At 33.8% G+C, this 25119-nt stretch overlaps 1 protein-coding gene across 1 annotated transcript; it reads right to left on the bottom strand.

Moving 5' to 3' along the window:
- Nucleotides 1-23653: 23653 nt before the first annotated feature.
- LOC111887941 (transcription repressor OFP1) lies at nt 23654-24803 on the bottom strand. The gene has a single exon (XM_023884075.3). The coding sequence runs from the start codon at nt 24710-24712 to the stop codon at nt 23774-23776; it is 939 nt and encodes a 312-aa protein (XP_023739843.1). The 5' UTR covers nt 24713-24803; the 3' UTR covers nt 23654-23773.
- Nucleotides 24804-25119: the final 316 nt, after the last annotated feature.

The following is a 25119-nucleotide window of genomic DNA, read 5'->3' as shown; positions in this document are numbered from 1 at the left end:
CCTAAAAATGCAAGCTTGGTCCTTGATACTCTTCTATGCAAGAGTTTTGGAACTTTAGAGTGTGATTTAAGTTAGATTTTGGTGTTGGGCTCTTTTTAGCCATGCGAAGTCATAAAGTTTGCAACTTTATGAATTTAGACGTTCTTTTAGCATTGGATCTAAAGTTTGAACGTTAGGTCTTAAGACATTAAGAGCTTGGTTAAGGATTTAGGATTTTGTGGTTATGATAGGCATTGGGGTTAGAACGATATGCATTAGGACGCTAGGCGTCATTGAGTGGATGCCAATGTTCTCTTAGAAGCCCATTGGATTGATTTTGGGCCTTGATCCATTTAGGGTTTTGGGCTTGGATTAGTTGATCCAAGTAAGGAAAGGGTAAAATGGTCTTCCACCCTGGGAGTTGGACATATGAATGAGATTCCTAGTTATGGTTTATGGCTCCATTATTAATTAGGGTTTTATGTGATTGATTAGCGTGCGGATTTTTCAGATCAACAGTCTGAGCATTTATCTTGTTGTTTCAGCAGTTAGAGGCAAGTCTCCTCTCAACATTTAGCAGGTCGAAGGCACCAATTCCGGCTCATGATATATTATGATTAGGATTATTAGTTGTTTGTGTGACTCCTGCATGTGTAGTATGTGATATGTATATCGGACGAGGCCCGATGCCATTCGGGGTCTAAAGAGTGTATTGTATGTTATTTGTCTTAGTGATTCTTGCATGTGCTTTATTTGTCTATATGTATACCGCGTAGGGTCCGATGCCAGGCCGGGCCTGATGAATGTGATGAGGTGGGGCCCATCTCATATTATTGACATATTTGTTATGAGCGGGGCTCGATGGTGGCTAGGTCCCGATGGTTGTTGGGCATGGACCATTATATGTTTGGCGTGTATGGTATGAGGTATTTTGGGGAACTCACTAAGCTTCGTGCTGACGGTTTTTAGTATATGTTCCAGGTATTTCTAGTTCAAAGGGGAAGGGCTCAGGATGATCACATCGCACACACCATGTTTTTTCGTATTTTGTTTTTTGATGTACTTGGATGATTATTAACATAGTCTGATTTTCTTTTATGGTTTTACAAAGATGTTTTGGATGATGGTTTTACTATTATTAAAATGAAATTTTTTATCTTAATTTTTGGGACGTTACAAGATCCATGTCTGTTTGGTCAACATGGTCGATGCATGAGAGCGGCATTATTTTCTTGCAAGTCAGACGTGATCTTGGAGTCTTCAAGTTATGGACGAAGAAGTCCACTCTTCTCAATGTTTGTTGGTCGTGATATGTTGGTGTTATTTTCTTCGTCTGGTTGCATATTCTCGCTAAGGATTTAGTTGGCTATTAGGATTAAAGTAAGTTTCCTTTTAGAGCATTTGTCTAGTGTTGCAACTGACATGATTTTGACATTTGGGAGTTTCCGCTCGAGGTTGTCGTATGTGCCTAGTTTTGGAAATCCTTGTGTTTGAGGCTGTAGATTCTGACATTTAGAGTGGCATTGACTTTTGTAAGTATGGACTTAACTTGAAAAAACCCACAAAGGGGTTTGGAGGGTGTTTTAAGAATAAACTTTAAGGAAAGATTTCGAGGACAAAATTTAATTTAAGTGGGGAAGAGTTGTAACACCCGTTTTCCAGAATGGATCAGCTAAAGACTTAAATTGGAAAAAGTTATGTTTTTTGGAGAAAATCACAAGCCACGACATGGTGCTTTGATGACCACGGCATGGCATGGCAAGTTAATGAAAACACATCTGGCTCATTTACCATGGTGTGGCAAAGTACTGGCCATGGCATGACAACAGTTGAAGACCAAGCCTATGGTTTTTAGGGTTTCTTCTATATTTAAAGGCCTTATCTCTTGTTTTAGGGCATCTCCTTCAACCTCCACCTCTCCATTTCAAAACCCTAGCCTCCCTAGAAGATTAAGAGCTTGTTTACTTGATCTTGATGTTGTTCTTCTTGATTTGATGAAGCTTGCAAAGAAAAGAACTCCTTCTTGGTGCAAGGAAGCATAGAGCAAGACTAGATCCATCATCATCTTCACGTTTCTGGACCTTTGAAGGTAAAAAGCTTGCACCTGGACCTTGTTCTTTTGAGATTCGTATCGTTGGTCATTATTGGTTGGTTTTTGTAAGATCTCAAAACCTAGGATTACGTTTTTCTTTTGTAAATAAATAGTTATAATAAAATAAATAAATAAGTAAACAAACAAATAAATAGATAAATAGATAAATAAAATGAATAATGAATGATTAATTTTAGAAGTAGAGTAAAACATTTTAGAGATCAAGAATAAAAATTTTGCAATATTTTGAAAATGAGGACTAAGTGTGTCAAATTCTTAAAAATGTGATTTGACTTGGCCTTTATCCATTTTTACTACTTAGGATTAGTTTGCTCATGTTTTGGATGGATAAGGACTTGGAATGTACACTAGAAAAGTTGCATTCCCACTTATTAGAACATTGGATCATAATTGTCAAAAACTTAATATTAGGGGTGGAAAGTGTAAAATTCGAAAATAAGATGCTCACACTCTTCATTCCAAGATATAGGATCAATTTAGGGGTTTGAACGTTGTGTAGAAATGGCAATACAAGTATAAAAGGCCATACCATTCCATCCTACTTTTTTCTAGTGGAGGTTGGGTCGGGATTGTTTACTCCGTGGGTGGGGCCTGTTATTTATAGTTGGGCGGGCCCGTTATGTTTGGTATATGTATGTGTCCAAGAGTTTTTGTTGCTCGGTACCAGATCCGAGATCTTGTGTGGATGCGATGTATGTATGATAGACTATGTGGTATACTAGGGAAGTCACTAAGCTTTATGCTTGTAGCTGTGAATTAAATATTTTGCAAGTCGTTCGTGAGAAGAGCTCAGCGGGACTATACACACACATTGAAGATATTCGTTCTGTGGTTTTTTAAACTTAACTCTTATATTGTATGGTTCTAAATCAAATAAATGTTACTTAATGGTTTCTTGAAACAAAGCTTTTAATTAGTTATTATATTTTAATTTGAAAAATATCTTTGTAATTTTCAGGATGTTACATTTATGTGTGTAGGAATCTAGATGCTTAATTTTTATCTTAAGACCTAACATGTAAATCTCTCATAAATAATTAACCCAAGGAGTCGAGAACCCACAGTGGAACCATGAGACGAACCAGTGAATGAAGTGTTTCAACCCAAGCCAACTACCTTTGGACAACTTCAAGCATTCATGTTTAATTTGATGGCAAAGCAGGAAGGGAAAGTATTTAAAAAGTATATGAATTGCTTAAAGGTCAGGAGAATCACCTTAGAAATGAGGCAAGAAGATTATATGGGGAACCAGCTGCACCTGAGACTGAGGGTGGCAACTTTAGCAGTTCTACAGGGAGCATGGAGCGCAGACCCCGTACGGAGAGTACTCCCATAGAATAATAAGTAACTTATAAGAAGGATACCTACAAGGATTTCAGCTTGTGCAAGCACCCAAATTATGATGGGGAAATAAATATGGTTGCACTACATAACTAGATCGATGAGATGGAGATGGTGTTTTATGCATGTCAGTACACGAACATAATGAAGGTGAATGTTGCCATCACTTTCCTTAAAAAGGATGCGCTTGCTTGGTGGTTGGAACTGAAATTCAATGTGAAATTGAGTGTGATTGAGAATGTGACTTGGGATGAACTTTTGGAGAAACTAAAAGAAAGGTTTTCCTCTGATGATGAGATCCATGACTTGGAGAGATAATTTTTTGATTTGAAGAAAGTAAAGATAACTGTGAAGGAGTAAAACACTAAGTTCAGAAAATTACTTTGTTTCTCAAGAAGATTAGCACCAAATGACAGCACCAAAGTAGAATGCTATAAGCGGGTCTTGCCTTCGAATTTTAGACTAAACTTTGGACAGCCCACTAATTTAGATCAAGCAATGAAAGAGGCAAGGGAAATTGAAAACCTTGCAGAGCAAGATAGTGATAGAGTTGGCAACCATACTGGAAAGATGAAGACGGGAATTGATGCCTGTGGCAAGAGCAATTTCAACCAAAAGAATAAGAAGTTCGAAAAGAGTACCCGAAGCTTTCCAACTCGACGAAGAAGTTTTGGATTCGATAGTGTGCCACAAGTGTGCAGGAAAAGGACATTATGCTAACAATTACAAGAAATCTCCCTTGCATTATTTTCATTATCAAGAGGAAGAGCACAAGATCATCGAGTATCCAAAACTGAATACTGACAAGAGTAGGGGAAGCAGGAAGAGAGATGATTCGAGGCTAAGGGAAGAGCATATCAGTTGACTGTTGTTGAGGCGAATGAGGATGAAAGGTTCATTTCAGGTATATGTTTATTCTAGTAATATATCATATTTCTAACCAAATGTTGGCTTGAAAATTTTGGTATGCAAATGGTTGTATATGTATTATCTTCAAGTACTTTCCTAATAAATTCTTGTCCCGCATTGTTGCTTTTAACCATGGGGCAACCAACTTATATGTGTCTCTCAGTTTTTGTGAAAAGCTTACAATTCCTTCTTAAGAATTGGCAAGAGGATTAGTGGTGGAGATTGTGGATAGGAAAAACATTACAGTGAGAAGAGAATACCCCAATGTTACACTCGAATGTGGTGGAGTTGCTTCAAAATAAATCCTATCCCTATGCAAGTTGGAGAATTTAATGTCATCATAGGCATGGATTGGATGTCAAAGTTTGAAGCCAAGATTCTCAGTGGAAAGAAGATGGTAAGGATAAATACACCTGAAGGGGAACAAATGTTAATATATGGGGATAGGAAAAGAATACCTAAAGCTTTGATTAACATAGCTAAAGAGAAAAGATGTTTAGCTAAAGTATGTCAAGCATATTTGGCATATGTAGTGATAGGAAAAAGTTTCCAAAGAAGACATTGATGTGGTTAGAGAGATCCCAAAAGTATTCCTTGAACACCTACCTGGATTACCACCTCATCATCAAATGGATTTCCCCTATTGATTTGGTGTCAGGAATGTTACCCATTTTCAGATCCCCTTACCGGTTAGCATCATTGGAACTAAAAAAAATTAATGATCCAAATTCAAGAATCGTTGGATAAAGGATTTATCATACATTAGCTCATCACCTGCGGAGCTCTTGTCCTCTTTGTGAAAAAGAAAGATGGGTCAGTGAGGATGTACATTGATTATCGTAATTTGAACCAGGTGACCATTAAAAATCGATATCCTTTACCGAGAATTGGTGATCTCTTCGACCAGTTAAAAGGACCGTGCCACTTTTCAAAGAATGACTTGCGATCCGGCTATCAACTGTTGAAAGTAAGAAGTGAAGATGTGGTGAAAAGTATTTTTCGAACACGTTATGGACATTTTTTAGTTTTTGGTGATGCCTTTCGACTTAACCAGTGCACCAGTGGCTTTTATGGACCTTAAGAATCGAGTATGTAGGCCTTACTTGGATAATTTCTTGATTGTATTTATTGACTACATCCTTATTTACTCGAAGTCGATGGAGGAACATAGAGCACATTTGAGGCAAGTCTTGGAAACCTTAAAGAAAGAGCAGCTTTATGAAAAATTCTCCAAGTGTGAATTCTTTGTTAAAAAAATGTAATTCCTTAGACATGTAGTAAGAAAATAGGGCATTAAAGTTGACCTAGAAAAGATTAAGCCAGTGATGAAATGGGAAGTTCCAAAGAGTCCCACTGAAGATAGAAGTTTTCTCGGACTAGCGGGCTATTACCTTCGGTTTATCATGAATTTTTCTAGAAGCACGCATCCTTTGACTAATTTGACCCGAAACATGTGAAGTATGAGTGGACTGACAAGAAAAATGAATTCGTTAATGAAATGAAGAAAAAGTTTTGTGAATCTCTCATTCTTACATTACCTGATGATGTAGAAGAGTTTGAAGTTTATAGTGATATTTCAGGGATGGGTCTTGGGTGTGTTCTCACCCATAGGGGTAAGGTTATATCGTACACTTCCTGACAGTTGAAAGAGCAAGAAAAGAAATACCCAACTCATGATTTAGAGCTTTTAGCAGTCGTTCATGCCTTCAAAATCTGGAGGCATTAATTATATGGCACCAAGTGCAAGATTTTTATTGATCATAAGAGCTAGTAGTACTTGTTTTCATAGAATGAATTGAACATACATCAGATCCAGTGGATTGGTTTTTTTAAGGATTATGATTGTGCCATTGCTTACCATCATGGAAAAGCTAATGTTGTGGCAGATGCCGTAAGTAGAAAAGTAACAAATGAAAGAAAGAGAGCAATGTTGGGTTTTTATTCAAAATTAGTTTCAAAAACATGATTTTAGGCAATGAAAGACTTCATAATTTGAATAACATAAAACAATTTGATACCCACCAAGTATCATCTTGCAAGTTATAGAAAGATAAAATCACCAACCAAAGAATAGAAGAAGAAATAACAACCTTTGTAGTTCTTTAGATCTTCTTGGGAGGCTTGGAAGTTGATGTAGAATGATGAACTTAAGAGACACCAATGATGACTCAATTTGATGTAGATGCTAGTCCAAAACTCTTAACTCTTAAGCTTGAAGTTCATAACCAAAGTATGAACTTCAAGAGAGTATAAGATGCAAGTAATATCTTCATAAGATGAACATAGAGAGGGAGAGATAGAGATAGAGAGAGAAAGAGAGAGTACATTCCTACATGCAACTTATAGTTTTCACCAGTGGAAACAACAACCAAAAAATCTAGCAACTTATTCAGTCAAAAGCAAGGTCTTTACCTATTGATTCTTGTGCTAAGAGACACCATGTCCCTAGCAACAAAAGTCAATAAAAGAAAGAGCATGGCTTTGTTAATAAATTAATAAAAGCATGTTGTTCACTAGCTTTCTTGTCCCTCCATCAATTTTTAGATTTTAAGATATCAAAAAATATAATGAGTTTTATATTTTATAAGCCAAGTTTATAAAATATAAACTTTAAATTTTGGGTAAAAGATAAAAATAATTTATCTATTCTAAAATATTGTTCATGACTTATTAATTCATACCATCTGAATTATGTAATGTTACTTGCTAATGAAAACTATTATTTCCAAGAAATTAATAATTTCCAATTAATTATAAGAGTTTATGAATATTTATTAAAATCAATTTCTAATAATAATTTTGGGTAAAAGATAAAAATAATTTATCTATTCTAAAATATTGTTCATGACTTATTAATTCATACCATCTGAATTATGTAATGTTACTTGCTAATGAAAATTATTATTTCCAAGAAATTAATAATTTCCAATTAATTATAAGAGTTTATGAATATTTATTAAAATCAATTTCTAATAAATAATCAATTGTATCAAGTTATTGTTAGTGTGGCCTATTAATATCATACGTTAATTAGCAATATCACTTTAATATGATTCTTGAGCATACTAGATCTTTCAATCTCCTACCTGCGCAAGACTCATATTATACTAATATAAACAGAAGTGAAGATCTAGCAACATTTCACTGCCCCTACCAACATATGAATTTGTGCCATTCTATCAATGCCCAATTCCCTGAAAGCTCCAGGCTACAACTGGTGTATAAGGTAGGTTTATTAGTTATCCCTTTGCCACGAACATTATGTTAAACATGAGAAATAGATCGCAATCAATCTCATATGGTGTTTAACTTTTGGTAAGGAGCCTTAGATTTTTAACTCTCAACACATTAGAGGAACAAATACCATCTTGTAAACATAAGCCTCTTGCATAGTTCATAACATACCTGAATATGGCAACGTTTCACCATATCTAAGCAAATTACTCCTTACACTAAAGTCCCAATATGCATCTCAGCTATTAAGGGCATAAAGATAGTAGCTTTTAATCAAGTATCATTCATGATAACAATCCATGGGATGATCTTGATGTGATTCAGTTCAATACCAGTTCTCTGACAAGTAGCTATGAAACATTGTTACAACCCATTTCCTACCATCATCCAGTGAAATTCAACCAATCCAATTCATATTAGTCTTATTTCATAATTTCTCCCACAACTATAACAGACTATGAACTTTTAGAATAATAAGATTATTCATGGATTAAACATGTTAATATAGAAAACAACAAGTATTGATGTTATAATCATATCCTAGTATATCAGAACATTATATAATAGTTGTTTTCACAATGTTCCAATATCCGAATACTAAATCCAAATCAAAATCTCATTTATAGAATAATGAAGACTTATAGCTGAAGTGTGACCATTCATACTTAGCTTCAAAGAAGGACTTTATTAATGGGTTCGACTAAACTTAATTTTTGTGAATTATGTGAATACTATCATCTTCATATTTGGCGTTACTCCAGGTATAGTTAAATATCTTGGAGTATACGATTGGTGGTCTTTCATGACATAGATTCTCATAGCTTGATTAACTATACTCTCGAAGTCACAAATATTTCTATGTGATCCTTGAATGGCGGAGATCAACATAATTTTTCAATCAACATATTCATCCAATCATATTAGATTTAAACTTCTAAAGTAGTGTACTCTTATTTTGTAGTGTATTGTGTCCGTTTGTTTTGGTTGGATCTCATTATAATAAAAATACTCTTCAACCAATAATGAAGTCATAATCCAATTTTAATTCATAATTATCTCTATTTTCTTAGAAATTAGAATCTTAGATAGCTCTTTACATGAAGATTTTATTCTAAACTAATTATCTCATATAGATTCTTTTAGTTCTGCTAGAGTACTCTTGGAATGTTCCTATAGCCATCTGGTGACTTAACCATGTGTCCAATTGGTATATTATGATATGCTCATAGCATGATCATATACTAGGTCATATGCATAATATGGCATAAATGATGAATTATTTTCCAAGAAAATCGAATATAAATCATTTTAGCTAGTTCAAACCTATGAGCTAGGTCCTTCTAAGGCTGGCTCAAAACTTAGTGTCATGCGACAATGTCATGTATCCTCCAAAGGAATTTTATATCTTGATCTCTTTCAATATGTTGTCAATATATGCATATATATATATATATATATATATATATATATATATATATATATAAACCTTTTAACATTCATGTCATTTATCTCTATAGATTTTACATTCCAAGAATGTATCTTGTCCATCCTAAGTCTCTCATTTTAGAAACACATTCCAAGTCAAGTTGAAAACACCTGACATGGTTAGAATGTAATTTCTCATGATTAAGTATGTATCATTCATACAAGATTAGGAATGTCACTATGCTCCCAATAGTTCTTAGTAAATGCACATGTTCTGGTCACTTTGATATAAAATCATACCTTATTGTTTCATATAAAAATGATGATTACAACATTGAGATTCTTACTTTATATCAATAAGTGGATCTCAAGCTTGACACATTTTGTTAGGTTAACATGGATTAAGAAAACCTCCAGGCTAAGCTATATAGATATCTTCTAGTAGATGTCTATTAAGAAAAGCGGTCTTTCTTGAAATGTATTTGCTACATTTCATATTTTGAATATGAATTTATAGTAAACAATATCCTTGTTGATCTAATCATATCTACTTGTGAAAAAAGGTTTAATCACATCAGCATGAGAATATTCTTTTATAACAAGTCTTTCTTTAAATGTGTATAATTTTCCATGTAATGTATTCTTTCTAAAAGAATCACTTACTCCTTATAGCCTTGATATAGAGAGGAATTTCAATCAAGGCCATACTTGATTATCATACATGGATTACATCTCATATTCATGACCCTAAGTCATTAATCAGATTCGAGATCTAACATAGCATCTTGGTATTTGATGGATCTGCTAGAATTATCAATAAAAGTTCATAATGAGAGATTCCATATTTATCAAGTCATAGATGATTTCTACCCTTAATGCAAACAATTTGTGTTTATGAATAGCTATTATTCAATTTTAACAATCCTTGTTAAAACTAGTGCCAACTATAACTACATCAGGTTATGGTTCTTGAGCGGCTTCAAGTTTGATGTACCTCCCACTTGCTTTGTCATTAGAAGTTGGCTTTCTCCTAACTCAGCTGTCAGAGGAATAAGAAAACTTATTCTTGGCAGGTTTACATATAACAATCTAAGCCACATTTAGAGTATTACATACATATATGTATTTAGTAGATTTTTGGTTTAGAAGTTTTAGTCTAACAAACTCTTCAAATCTGCAAACCATTTAATAAGATAGGGATGGAGCCTTTCCATACAAACTCTTATGAAGAAAATGTTATATCTACTAGTTACTTGTTATTTGTACTCAAGGTACAATAGATAGTGTTGTATGTGGTATCCCATGGAAATAAAAGGATGACATTTCTACAAATTAGAAAGTAAATCATAGCAAGTAAGATTTAATTCATCCTTTATTATCATTAAGGACTTAGATAGTTCTTACCGGTTTGTATCTCGACTTTATATTTGAAAACTTGAACATAGATTTCACAATTATGTTTTACCATGTAAATTATAATTATAACTACTGTAGTTGTTAATAAATTTGATTTGGTATCTTATGCTTAATCTTTTACATTCATTAGAAGGGAAGTCATACGCCATAATGTATAGTTCCTTACTAATTATTTTCTCTACTACTTAGTGAAAATATCATTAGAAATCTTTTATATATAAATAAGATTTATATATGTCAAATAAACTAGATTATTTGCCTTCAGAGATCCCTTTTTTAAAATTGGAATATGTGAATTTCATTTATATAATAAAGATAACAATGTCAAAGATGAGTTTGATTTAAAACAAGTTTAACTCAAAAGTATTTTGCATATAGAACTTGTTATTTATAAATCTTTGATATTCACTTTATAATTCTTATTAGGAATCTAGTCTCATAAAAACAATTTTAATCATTTCCGAAATTGAAGGTGGTCGTTATGAAGAATAATTTAAGCAAATAGTCAATCATTCATAAATTAAAATAACAGATACATATATTTAGACAAGCTAAATTAAAACATACATTGGTTTATATTACAGATACATTACGTTCCTAGGATAATTAATAACCTAAACTCCGAGAATGTAGTTTCAACTTGATTGTGCTTAGCTGGTTACTCTTCAGTAAATATCTGCAAGCCATTTACAATATTAGATTAACATTTAAATACCAAGTACTTGAGTGTTATATGAAAAGTATGAGTTCTATCTAGTATGTAATTGAAGTATTACTATCTTTCCAACTTTCTTTCTAGATAAGAGGATTAGATCCTCTTCTAGTGTCTAGTTTCTCCACAAAAGAAACAAGATCCATCTATATGGGCCTTTACTGGATTTCTTGGGCTAAAAGGTGTTCAGTCCATAAAACACGGGCCTCCTAGATCACACAAGGTGACTCTTTTTGGCCTTGTACTTTTCCTAGTTTGATGTTAGAAAAAACTTTAGCATCACAATGATGGCTTTACTAGGTATCATGTTCAGGTCTATTGCTCAAAGCAAATAGTTTAGGACTAGGACCTTTAAGTGTATACAATTTCATATCTCACACTAGATTGTTTCTTAATACATGAACCCATTCATTAAAGTTGTATCTAGTGAATGTTATTGTTTCATTAAGTCATTAAAGAAAAAAATGATAATTCATGGTAATGAGAACATATTATTTAAATACAAAATTTTAACAAAATTCATTTAGTATTTTCAATATTTAAACTCTTTAATCATTAATACCCCTTTAGTTTCTAAAAGCATTAATTATCAAAGTCTAGAATCCAAGTTGCAAAACAAATAATTGGTTAGGTGACCTTCATCCCATTTATTTGAATCTAACCTGGTAGATATCGATTATCAATTACATCTTACTATATATATATATATATATATATATATATATATATATATATATATATATATATATATATTACTAGATTTATGGGATCACTAATAACAAATTTAATTAGATATGTTTGATCCCATCTATGCCTCGAAACTCTCTTGCTTAGGTGACCTTTATCACAAAAAAAAAAAAAAAACTCTGCTCAAATCATCCAATTTGAAAAACATGTGTAATCGGCATATAACTTGGTTATAGAAATTGCGAAGACACCCTGGCCATCAAAAGATAACACTAAGCACTTAGGTGACCTTTATCTGACTAGTGCATACAAGAGATGTGCAAGTGTTCTTCAAGATGAATTGCATAGATTTGAGGTTTGAAAGGGTCTTTTATGTGTTTTATAATTATAATTTTAAAAACATATGATATCATGGTTCTTACAGGCATATAATAAACCATGGTACCAATTTTCAAAAGAAAATTACTTTTAAAGGTTCTATATAAAAAGCTAATTTTTATATAATTTTAACGCGATCTAGTTTTAATAACCGATATTAAATTTGAGTGTATTGGAACCTTTTATATCTTTAATAAAACTTCCTTTTATTACTTATATATATATATATATATATATATATATATATATATATATATATATATATATATATATATATATGGAGTTTGTATAAGTTACAAAAAATCAACATTTTAAAACTTATATTTGAATATTTCAAAAATGTTTTTATAAAACCGGATTTTATTTTAAAACAAAAATGTGTTACATCTTATGTCCACATTATAAAATTTGAAAACCAAACTCCATGTGAGTTTATTTTGTCCATAAATTTTTTTAGCATGTGAAAAACTAATTTATCAACGAAACATAATAATTATATAAAATAAACAACACAAACATGTATAAACATAACCAACTAATGACATTTTTTGTGAGCCAACACAAAAAATGTCAAGTTCATTCCTAAATGGACATTTTATGGGAAAAAATATTCTTGTAATGTTGTTGTAGAAGCTCCCACTTGAGAAAACATCTATTGCTTGCAAATGAGTGGAAAACCTTTTTGAAAGCAATATTTCAGCAACTGTCGCTAAAAGTCAAACAGCCTTTAAGAATCAGTAGGCACTCTTCAGTAACCATCACTAATTTTCAGTATGCTTCTAGTCTCGAAAAATGCTCTTTGGTATTCCAAAAATTGCTCCAACTTCATATTTTGTTATATTTTTGTACTAAAAATTACTTCTAACAACTAATCTATTACTTACAAAAATAAACCACGAAAACTAATCTATTTAATTTGTTACATATCGTATGAATAAATAAATTATTACAACTATTTATAATAAAAACAACACAACAACATAAAAAACACAATAGTCATTGGCTAGTTTATGCACATCATACATATCAACATACATATTAAATAATCTTTTTTTCTAAGATAACGTTAAATGACAAAAGATGCATGCAACTTTTATCACATAAAAAATAAAAATTATAAATTTGTCATAGAAAATATGTATGAACTTGTTTTTATACAAAAACAAGTTATCCACATTCTCCAAAAACTAAGATTTCCAAAAATTAAAAAATCTAACCAAACTTGTAAGGTGGCTCTGACACCAATTGTTGGGTTTTTATTCAAAATTAGTTTCAAAAACATGATTTTAGGCAACGGAAGACTTGATAATTTGAATAACATAAAACAAGTTTATACCCATCAAGGAATATCTTGCAAGTTATAGAAATATTAAATCGCCAACCAAAGACGAGATGAAGAAATAACAACATTTGTAGTTCTCTGTGTCCTCTTGGGAGGCTTGGAAGTTGATGAAGAAGGATGAACTTAAAAGACACCAACAATGACTCAACTTGATGTAGATGCTAATCCAAAACTCTTAACTCTTAAGCTTGAAGTTCATAACAAAAGTATTAACCTCAAGATAGTAAAAAATGAACGTAATATCTTCATAAGATGAACAAAAAGAGAGAGAGTGCATGCCTATATGCAACTTACAGTTTTCACTAATGAAAACAAGAACAAAAAAAACTAGCAACTTATTCAACCAAAAGCAAGGTCTTTACCTATTGATCCTTGTACTTAAAGACACAAAGTCCCTAGCAACAGAAGTGTAACATCCGGATTCCCAGGTATTTTATGATTTTATTTATTTTGAGTTAAAGAGAGGGACTCGACGAGTCGACGCCTAGACTCGTCGAGTAGGATCCCGATTTTGCTAACTGGATTAATGAAGGGACTCGACGAGTCGGCGAGGCGACTCGACGAGTCCGTGCTCGCACCAGAAACTCTAAATCTTTGGGCATGTGCCCTATTTAAGGGTCCTTATAGCCCTCATTTGCACCAACCAGTCTAGAGAGAGAAACCCTAGAGAGCTTGAGCGAGTTATGTGAGAGAGAAAGCCATTTTAATCCTTTTTGGTGTTGGTTTGCAAAGATAAAGGTGTTTCTAGCTAGAGGAGGTCAAGAGGGTTGCTAATCCATGGTTTCCAAGTTTAGATCTTCAGTGTTGAGGTAGCAAATCAATCCTTTCTCCGGTTTGTTTAAGATCCTTGAATTTTAGGGTTTTCTATACCCTTTATTGGCTTGAATTGTTGAGTATGTTGTCCCTTTGAGTGTTAGACTCTGGATCTGGACCTTTAGGGGTCCAGAGGGCCTTATCCATTCTGCTTTATGTTGGTTCATGGAGGAAATGAGACTATGTTGCCATTTTAGAAGCCATTTCACCCAGGAAAGCCTTGTGTGCGTTGCATGAATGTCAAGACTGGACCTTTACGTGATTATTTTGTATGGGAAAGGCGGATCTATAGGTTAGAGAAGCAGATTTGACCTCAGAAGGTCATTTGAGTGTGATCATGGAAGCAACTCACCGAGTCCATAAGTGGACTCGACGAGTCGATTCGGGGTTGCCCCGCGATTCATGACAGGAGTAACCCATTGAGTGAAGGGATGACTCGATGTGCCAAGTGAGACTAGAAGGATTCTGAGGACCCGCATGGACTCGCCGAGTTGCCCATGTGCACTCGATGATTCGGATCAAAGTTTGACCATTGACTTCAGTTGACCTAAGGGTTTTGGTCAAGCTGATTCAAGAGAGTTCAGGGAGGGGTAGAATGACCTTCTACCTAATCTTTAGAGATGAGACTATGAGTGGGTATTGATCAGGAATGTTATTTAGAGGATAGGAGGAGGCTAGGTCGGGACATCGAGCACGAGAGTTTATCCGACTTCATTCGAGGTGAGTCTTCTCACTATACATTACCTAGAGTGGTATCTATGTGTAGACCGGATGGTCTTGTGTGCTATGTGTATGTATAAGATTATGTGCATTGTGATATATGTATGCTATGTGTTGTATAGACCAGACCGGAGGGTCCAACGATATAGACCGGACCGAAGGGTCCAACGATACAGACCGGACTGAAGGGTCCAACGAGCTATGACCGGACCAAAGGGTCCAACGAGCTATGGGACTGGAGGGTCCTACTGAGACACATCGACCGGAGGGTCGTACTGTAGCCTCGAGTGGCGTATGTGTTGTATGTGCTATGTTGGGGAACTCACTAAGCATTTATGCTTACCATATTGTGTGTTATGTGTTTCAAGTACCAGTGAGGATCGTAGGAAGGCACCGGCATGATCTGTACACACTTATGGAGTTTTATGTACTGTGATCTTGGGATATGTTCTATTGACATGTGATACATTGGATTTTGATGATTTGTGAATGAAATGATATTTTTAAAAGTGAAAAATTGTTTGGAAAATTTACGTTGTTACAAAAAGTCTATAAAAGCAAGACCGTGACTTTGTGAATAAATTAATACAAGCATGTTTTTCACTAGCTTTCTTGTCCCTCCATAAATTTTCGGATTTTAAGATATAAAAAGAAATCATGAGCTTTATAGTTTATAAACCAAGTTTATAAAATATAAACTTTAATTTTTTGGTAAAAGATAAAAAGAATTTATCTGGTCCAAAATGTTGTGCATTACTTATTGATTCATACCATATGAATTATGTAATGTTACTCGCTACTGAAAATTATTATTTCCAAGAAATAAATAATTTCCAATTAATTATAAGAGCTTATGAATATTTATTAAAATCAATTGCTAATAAACAATCAATTATATCAAGTTTTTGTAAGTGTGACCTATTAGTATCATATGTTAATTAGCAATATCAGTTTAATATGATTCTTAAGCATACTAGATCTTTCAAGAAAGACCCTTAAGCATCCATGTGGTGTCTTCTATTGTGGAAATTCTTAAAGAAGCTCAAATTTAAGCAATCAAATATGAAAACAAAAATGAGAAAATTTTAGTAAAGTCTGTTGTGTTTGAAAAGAATGGCGAAGGATTGAACACCTACCTTGGACGTATATGGGTTCCAAAGTTTGGTGACACTAGAAAAATGTTACTTTATGAAGCCCATTAGTCCAAGTATTTAGTACACCTGGGTAGTACCAAGATGTTCTTGGATTTGAAGACTATATATTGGTGGCCACAGTGAAAATAAATATTGCAAAACTATAACATCCCAAAAATCATAGTAAAAAATTTCATTTTTAAAACCCTTTAATCAACCATAAACCATATGAAAACATTGTTTTCTAGAACATAGTCAAAATCAGAATATCCCAAAATCATCAATTAACAAAATATCCAAGGATGATGTGCATAATCACGCCTTTGTCTTGCCTCAATCCTCTGATGTACCTGAAACCATAAAATCAAACTGCAAGCCAAATTTTAGTGAGTTTCCCCCAAAATAAACCCAACAACAACTACATATAATACACACAAATAAGACCTACAACACAAGGTTGGACCACCACCGAGCCTACATCATAAATTTGGACTGCTCTTGAGCCTACAACATAAGCTGGATCACTCCTTTTGGCCTATATTATCAACTGGATCGCCCGGGTATCTTGGCCTTCAACACAAAGCAGGAGCGCCTCAAACCACCCACAATATTACGACATATGAAACAGAAAACATTTAACCAACAAGTACATGTAATTATACAGATATACTAATCTAATAGAAGACAACATAATGGGCCGACATTGGTGCCTTTGACCCATGAATACAATGAGGAAAACTCACCTTAAAGTCTAGAAGATAGTTAAACTGATCACTGCTCCAAATACCGACTCTACAAGTCACCTAAACATCAAACATGGACCACGCCTCAATCTACTACTCAAATTATCCTGTTTGACCTAAAGTCAAACGTGATCAAAGTCAACGGTCAAAACTCAAAGGTCAACATTAGCTAGCTTATGCCATGCGTAACAGCTCTACGCCCTATGTAGAGCATCAAGTGGCTTTTACGGAACAAAATAAGGCTACGCCCTGCGTAGCCATAATTATGTCATCCATACTTACGTTGATAAGAACTTTTCTCATTAATTTCTTAATACATCAGATTATACCACCAAGCTTCGGGATCTAAGCTAAATCAATATCTTAATGTTTAAAGTCTCTGACTTAATCCATTCTCATGCATCTTAAGGACACCAAACAAAACCCTGGGTCCAAAAAGCCATCCATTGTCCAAAAACTCATGCATGGGGAAATGAAAATGACCAAGCTCTCATTTTTATTACCTAACAACTCCAAAATCGATTGGAAATGATAACCTAATGGCCAAGGGTAGCTTATACCCATAAGAACAAACTTTATGGGGACAAAACATGGGAATTCTTAAGCGTAAACTAGATCTATCATAAGACTCATAAAGGTTGAGACTTTATAGCTCTTGGAGATATTTGAGGGATAAGAATTTCCAGATCGAGGCTGATTCCAGCTTCTAAGCAACTTAACCACCTTCTTCCTTCTTCAAAGCACACAAAAACACTCTTGAAGTTCACAATGCACCAAAAATGGACTGAGAGTTTCAAAGGAAATGTTTGGGGAACGGAGGATGTTAATGGAAAGGACTCATGAGATTTAGAGACCTTAAATAGGGATAAAAACCCCAAAATTAGGGTTTGGTCTCTAGGCAAGTGCGCGTTACATTCCAAGATCTACGCCCTGCATAAACTCACACCCAATATCAAAACTTAAAAGAATAATGGAAGGACTTTATCTTCAAGTATAGGGTGTTACAAAAATACATCAACAATTGTTTGACGTGTTTTTTAGTCAAAACTGGACATTAGAGAAAATATGGAGACTTGGAACCATTATATGTTCCAGAATGGAAGTGGGATAAAATCACCATGGATTTGCGAAAAAATTACCAGGGACCAAAATAAGACATAATATGATATGGGTGATACCGTGATAGTGGACTGGTTGACCAAGAGCACACTGTTTCTTACAGAAAAAAAAAATCATGGCCAATTCAGAAATTTACGAAGCTATATATGAAGGAGGTGGTACGAAGTCATGGTGTCCCTCTCTCCATTGTTTCAGTCTAGGATAGTCATTTCACATCTCATTTTTGGAGAAGCTTGCAAGATGAATTAGGGGACGAGATTGTATTTTAGTACCGCTTACCACTCACAAAATGACAGACAAAGTGAGAGAACCATTCAAACTTTAGAATACATGTTGAAGGCGTATGTTTTGGAATTAACTAGTAGTTGGTACAAGCACCTTCCCTTGATAGAATTATCATAAAATAATAGTTATCGTTCAACTTTTAAAATGGATCTATATGTGGCTATGTATGGAAGAAAGTGTAGATCTCATTCAAGTTGGTTACAAGCATGAAAGAAAGTGTTTTCGTGGGGCCAAATTTAATTCAAGAAACTATAGACAAAGTCAAAATTACTCGTGAAAGAATGTTAGTGATTCAAAATCGACAAAAAGTTACGTAAATATTGAGAATCGGGCGATGCATTTTGAAGTGGAGGATCAATTTGTACTTAAAGTATCCCCTTGGAGAGGTGTAATACATTTTGTGAAGAGAGGAAAATTGAATCCTCGATATATTGGACCCTTGAATATGTTGAAGCATGTGGAAAAGAAAGCTTATTGATTTGAGTTTCCAAAATAATTAGAGGGCATTCATAATGTGTTCCATATATGCTATTTTAGAAAATGGTTTTGTGATAAAGTAGAGTTATTTCCCCTTGAAGAAATTCGTATAGATGAAAATAAAGGACTAATTGAAGAACCGGAAGCAATCATGGCTAAAGAGACCAAGAAAATGAGAAAAAAATGATTGAGTTGGTACTTGTGAAATGGAAGCACTCCCCAGGATCAAACCTTACCTGGGAGACTGAGATGGAGATGAAAATATGTTATCTGCACCTTTTTTAGGACATCACAATTTCGGGGACGAAATCACCTTAAGGGGGAGGTAATTGTAACATCTCGAAATCTAGGCTTAAGTTTTTCTTTCTAAAAAAACTAATAATAATAAAATAAAATAACATAAAATAAAAAAATGAATAATTAATTTAGAAGTAGGGTAAAACGTTTTAGAGATCAAGAATAAAACTTTTGCAATAATTAGGAAATACGGACTAAATGTGTCAAATTCTCCAAAATATGGTTTGACTTGACTTTGAAGCATTTTGACTACACAGGATTAGTTTTCTCATGTTTTGAATGGATGAGGACATGGAATATACACGAGCAAAGTTACATTCCCACTTATTAGAACTTTGGGTCATAACTGTCAAAAACATAAAATTATGGGTTGGAAAGTGTAAAATTTAGAAATTAGAGGCTCACACTCTTCATTCTAGTAGATGGGATCACCTTGGAGGTTTGAAGTTTGTGGAGATATGGCGATTCAAGCATAGAAGGCCATACCATTCGATCTCGAGCTTTTCTAGTTCATTTGGAGCATATTGTGAAGCAATCTAGTAGTCTAAGGTATAGCTTCTTTCCCCCTTGGTTTGCGAACCCAAAATTCAATTGTTGTTTAGGCTTGAATCCAATTTTATCTCATTTTAGCATGAAAATCTTATCCATCTTTTGTCATTGTTGGAATATAATTTCCCTGCCCTTTTTCAACTAAAATGTTAATTATATATTCTTAGGAGGATTGATTTGAGTATTGGGAATGCTATTCCTTACTCAAAATGAGTTGACGCTCAGGTAACTCCCTAGACATTTCATTTTCTAACTTATTTTGGATATATGTTCAGATTGAGAGGCATGGTGCTTATGAAATAACATGGATTTTTGAGGACCCCGACTTTCGGGGAACTTGAACCTTTGTTATGATACCTAATGAACAACCTCGCTCCTTAAAACTTTTATTCAACTTTTGGGGACCATTGAAATTTTTTGCATCAATTTGAAACTTTTGAACTTAATAATGATTTTACAACTGAGCCCTAGCAATGGGTGTTTCTATTTTGTTCATATTCTTGGAGTTTGAGGAACTCCAAATCTTAATATTACATTCTTATAATCATGGACTTCCATTAAGTAAGAAAAAGGTTTTAGCTGAGAGTTATTGGTCCCATGTGTAAGTTTTGGTCATATTAACGACTTAATGGACTTAGGGTTGGAGATCTTTCCTTGGAGTGAAGTCCTAACGGATAAAGATGGAAACTTTTATCCATTAACTCATTGAGAAGGATTATATCTGAATTTTTGAGCCTTGATTTGTAAGGACTAAGCTCTTAATGAAGATTTGACGAAAACTATAAGGGACCATGATGTGGCTAAGGAATGACCACGATATGGTGAAGTTCAAAATCACAACTGTATTGTCATGGGATTCCCACAACCTGGTCAAGGAGAGCCCACAACATGGCAACGTCCTGAATGTTAACTGTTTTGTCTGAACATCCCCACGACATGGCCAAGAGGTATCCACGTTTTGGTGACTGTTGACTTGGTTGACAGTTGAATCTTGTTGACCATTGATAATTAACTTTTGACCAGTTTGAATTGGGGTCAAACTTGGAGGTTTATGATCGTTGATTGAGGATTTATCTCTTTGATGTTAGTTTGTTCGCTAGATTGAGCAATGCAATGTGTGAGAGTGTTGTTGTGCTTCTCCGGATCTTCAGTTTAGGTGAGTTTCTCACTATGTCATGTATCCCATTGTATATCCTTTGCATGGTAAGATAGAGGTACCATTAAAGTAAGAGTATGCTAGTTTACTAGGTTAACTCCTTGTTATGCACGCGCAATATAGGACACTTGGTATCATGGTATGCTAGACTGATAGAGTCTTGTTTGTGGATTAAATGATGTTGCTAGGTTTCATGATTGGGTAGGGTAATGATAGTATTGATTGTTCGTTGAATGTTTACCATAAAGGATTGTATGCAGTCAAGTTGGATAGCATAAGAACTCTTGGTCTAATGCCCGACTACATGGTTCCTGGTTGATTTATTTCTTTTGGGTGGATCATCTATTTGAATGTCTATCTGATTCCAACTATGTATGACTTTGGCATTGTATGGAAGACCATAATTTGGCCCCTGGAAATAGAACAGAAGACCAAGATGTAGCTCATAGCAGTGGGTTTGGGCTAAGCTTGTTTACTCCTTGGGTGGGGCCCGTTATGTATGATTAGGCAGGGCTCGTTATGTGAGTTGGTATGGGACCATGAACTCTTGGGTTGGGCCTATTAAGTATGTTATATGTATGCGAATAGGAGTTTTGGTTGGTCGATGCTAGAGTCGAGGATTGTATGTCAATGCATTATATCTATGGAGGAATATGTGGTATATATTGGGGAACTCACTACTTTATGCTTACAGTTATGGATTAAACATTTTGTAGGTCGTTCATGAGAAAAGCTCGGTGAGACTATACACACACATCAAGGATATTCATTTCCGCCGTTTTGTAAGTTTAACTATGATAATGTATGATTTTAAATCAATTAAATGTTATTCAATGGTTTTTGAGAAAAAAAAAGCTTTGACGGGTAATCTTTTTAAAAAATGAAAAAACTCTTTGTAATTTTCGAAACATTACAACACAATGAGTCAAGGACAGTGAACAGGAAGTCAGGAAGCACCAAAGCACGCTCTAAATTTTTTGATTTTTATTTTTCCGTTTTCACGACGCATCAATCTCGATTTCTCAGGTTTCGCTCTTGGGTAAAGTTCGATTTCCCCCTCTCAGTACACACACTTCTTTTTTTAGTTTAATTTGATGAACCTAAGTTTGTAATTTGTGGTGTTAAACTGTTAAATTGATGAATCTGAGTTTGCTTCCGATTTCATCTGTGTTGACCTACTTCTGTTTTTGATTTCTTGAGATGCTCCATTTCTGTTAGTAAGTGCTAAGTAGCTTTTGTTAACGTTGAATTTTAAAGGTGCATAACCCCTTTTTTAATTAATAGATTTTGAATGTGTGTGGTTACTATCTATTTTTAATTTCAGGTTAATTTTAGCTTCTGTTATGATGATCTATTTAGTGTTTACGATGAATATGAAATTACTTTGTTAATCTATTAATCTGAGATTGAGCTTAAATCCCAGTTTGATGTTAAATGTTTGATTTATGTTAACTGCTTAATTAAATCTGAGTATGATTCATTTGTCTTGAATTGAACCTTAATCTGACCACCCAGAAATATAGTGATGTATATTGATAGGTATATCAAGATAATATGGTTTTATATGGTGATTGAGATAAAAATAATATAACATCACCATATTTTTTTATTTGTTGAATTGAAACTTGATATTCATACTCACTACTATTTTTTGAAATGACACTTGATATCCATACACTCATTATCATTATGGTTGGATTTTCTTTTCCAAGGAGGCAAGCCATACAAACCAATTTTCTTTGAGAATCCACATACTATCTCTATTATGAGCGATGGTTGTAGAAACATTAACAATCATTGATTATTTTCTAGCTTTTTAAGTATACTAAATCATATTTTCATTAACTTTTTTTAATAAAATTTATTATTATGAATCTTTGATTATTAACCAACTTGAAGAATTTTTTAAAAACTTAATTAATTAATTTATTTTTTATTTTGAAATGTACACATATAGTCTTTCATTTAATTTGTTAGTTTCAAATATATATATATATATATATATATATATATATATATATATATATATATATATATATATATATATCATATTTTTCTTAAAAAAGCCTTGCTTGAAAATAACAATTTAATAAAATAAATATATTATAATATATGATAAACTCAGGGTCAGTCCAATCATAATTTTAACAGAAAACAAAAACATGAAAAATATCCCTTGAAAACCTTCCTATATTTTTTTCGAGATAAAAAATAGCAAAAAAGATTTGACAAAGTCACCTTAATTGAGAGTAAAACTCCATTGGCTGCTCCTCGTCGTCTATTTTATTCATTGTTTTAAATAAAAAAATAATTATATACTATACATGACAAATTTGAGTTTAGGGGCCCAAGTGAGGTCCGAAACGTTCGTCCAACTTGTCCTAGCCATTAATAATTAAAACCAATTGTCCTAATCTAATGTTCATATGACATATCAGCACAAAAATGAAAAAATAAATTCATTGTATATATTGTTAGAAAAAAAAAAGTATCATATAAACAAATTTATTATTCGATATTTGATATATAAATATAATAAATACATTTAATTCAATTTAAATTTAACATGAAAATTAAATATATTAAAAAATAAAATAATAAAAACGATTTTATGACTCAACAAAATCAATTAGATTATATAATTAACCAAAAAGTTGGTTTTATTCACAGACATATTTATTTAAAGTATCTTTATCACTCGGCGTTTGATTCATTTTTTAATAAAACAAACAACCTCTCAAACAAATATAAGTAGGTTGGTAATAAATTAGTAAAATCTACTCTAGGTTGATTGTAATCAAAATATTAATGTAACGCTGAAGTCGTGAAAATCATGTCCATGAGACAATGACAATGATATTTTTTAGCTTGATAGCGATTATACTATTCATTATTAAAAATAAAAAATTATAATTAATTTACAGAGAAATTCTCTTATTGATGATTTACAATCGAATATCAGTGCTCTCAAACCAAATTTGCTTGAATACCTTGATGATCAAGTCATGATAATCATCGGAATTCAATAGAAGATAGCATGCAAGAAGATCTTCCAAATCCTTTGAACTCTTCATGTTATTTTGCATTATCATCTCCACCATTGATTCTTTAAAATCCTTACCAGGATCCACCGATGTTTTAACCACCGCCATACTCTCCGACAAACTCCGACGGTAACCATTGCTTCTCCGGCCGCCGCCGTTTATTCCCTGTACCCTAACTCTGTTCCCCACTCTTGGCGAGTAACAGTTTCCTTTGACTTTCCCACCTGGAATTCTTCTAACCGGACTACGTGTTGTGTGTGTCGTCGGAGTCCCCATAACGTCCTCCTTCACAACCTTCATCGATAAACTCCGGCTTCCGCCGTCTATCATCCATTTACCCGACTCAAGTCCCTCTTTTTTCGTTGACTTCGTTATGATCGGCGGGAGGTCAACTTTCCCATATACTTCGTCGTACGATGAAGTCGTGTTACACGAACAACTGAGGGATTCACGAGACGAAACAGGTAGTTCAGGCGATAGGAATTCAATGTCAGAAGAGTTGGAAGCTGTCCAAATGGACTCCGGAGTGACCCGACAGTAGCACCTTCGGGGTAAAGTGTGTTCCTCGGAGACTGATTTCTGTTGAACTGGTTTCTTGTGGGTGGGAGGTCTTCTTTTCTTCGATGAGTTTCTTGGTGTTTCCGGTGACTGGGTTTTCGGTGGTGGTGAGTCTTCTGTTAAGTCTCTAGGGATGTAGTAGGATTTCCTCTGGTCGGCGACGAGATGATCTTTGGTGTGGGGATTGGAGGAAGATGATGATTGTTGTTTTTTGGTGATTTTGTTCTTGTGAAACCAAGAATTGTGTATGAAGTTGGAAAGTTTAAGCCTATAATTGGCCATGGGGAAATGAGTCGAAAGCTGAGGGGTGAAACAGATGGAAGCTTTTAGAACAATGGATTAATGGAGGACACCTGCGGGGTGAGTATTGAGGAAGATAAATAAATACAGATTATGGGGTGACGAGAGGTTGGGGGGACCAAGAAGGCCAAAAAGTCACGTACAAAACAAAAAAAATCTAGTAGGGCCGACAATGGCTGGTAAAGATGCGTAATTGGTAATGCTAAATTTTATATTAATTAAAGGTATTTTACTTTCATAATCAAAATACCAATAATAATTGAAATATGCCACTAGGGAGTTTTTAACTTGTCTACTGTTAAAAAATAATATATATATTAGAGCTGGTCAATTAAACAAGTGGATACATCTTATCCACTAAAGAGGTCATGCTGAATCGATCTAAAGAT

Source organism: Lactuca sativa, chromosome 5, assembly GCF_002870075.4.
Source record: "Lactuca sativa cultivar Salinas chromosome 5, Lsat_Salinas_v11, whole genome shotgun sequence".
In the NCBI taxonomy this organism is placed as follows: domain Eukaryota; kingdom Viridiplantae; phylum Streptophyta; class Magnoliopsida; order Asterales; family Asteraceae; genus Lactuca; species Lactuca sativa.
Note: the sequence above shows the minus strand (reverse complement) of the source record. Positions and strands in the feature narration are given on the sequence as shown.

Bases quoted from the DNA above. Each gene is read 5' to 3' on its own strand.
- LOC111887941 (XM_023884075.3), bottom strand. From the start codon at position 24,712: ATGGCCAATTATAGGCTTAAACTTTCCAACTTCATACACAATTCTTGG.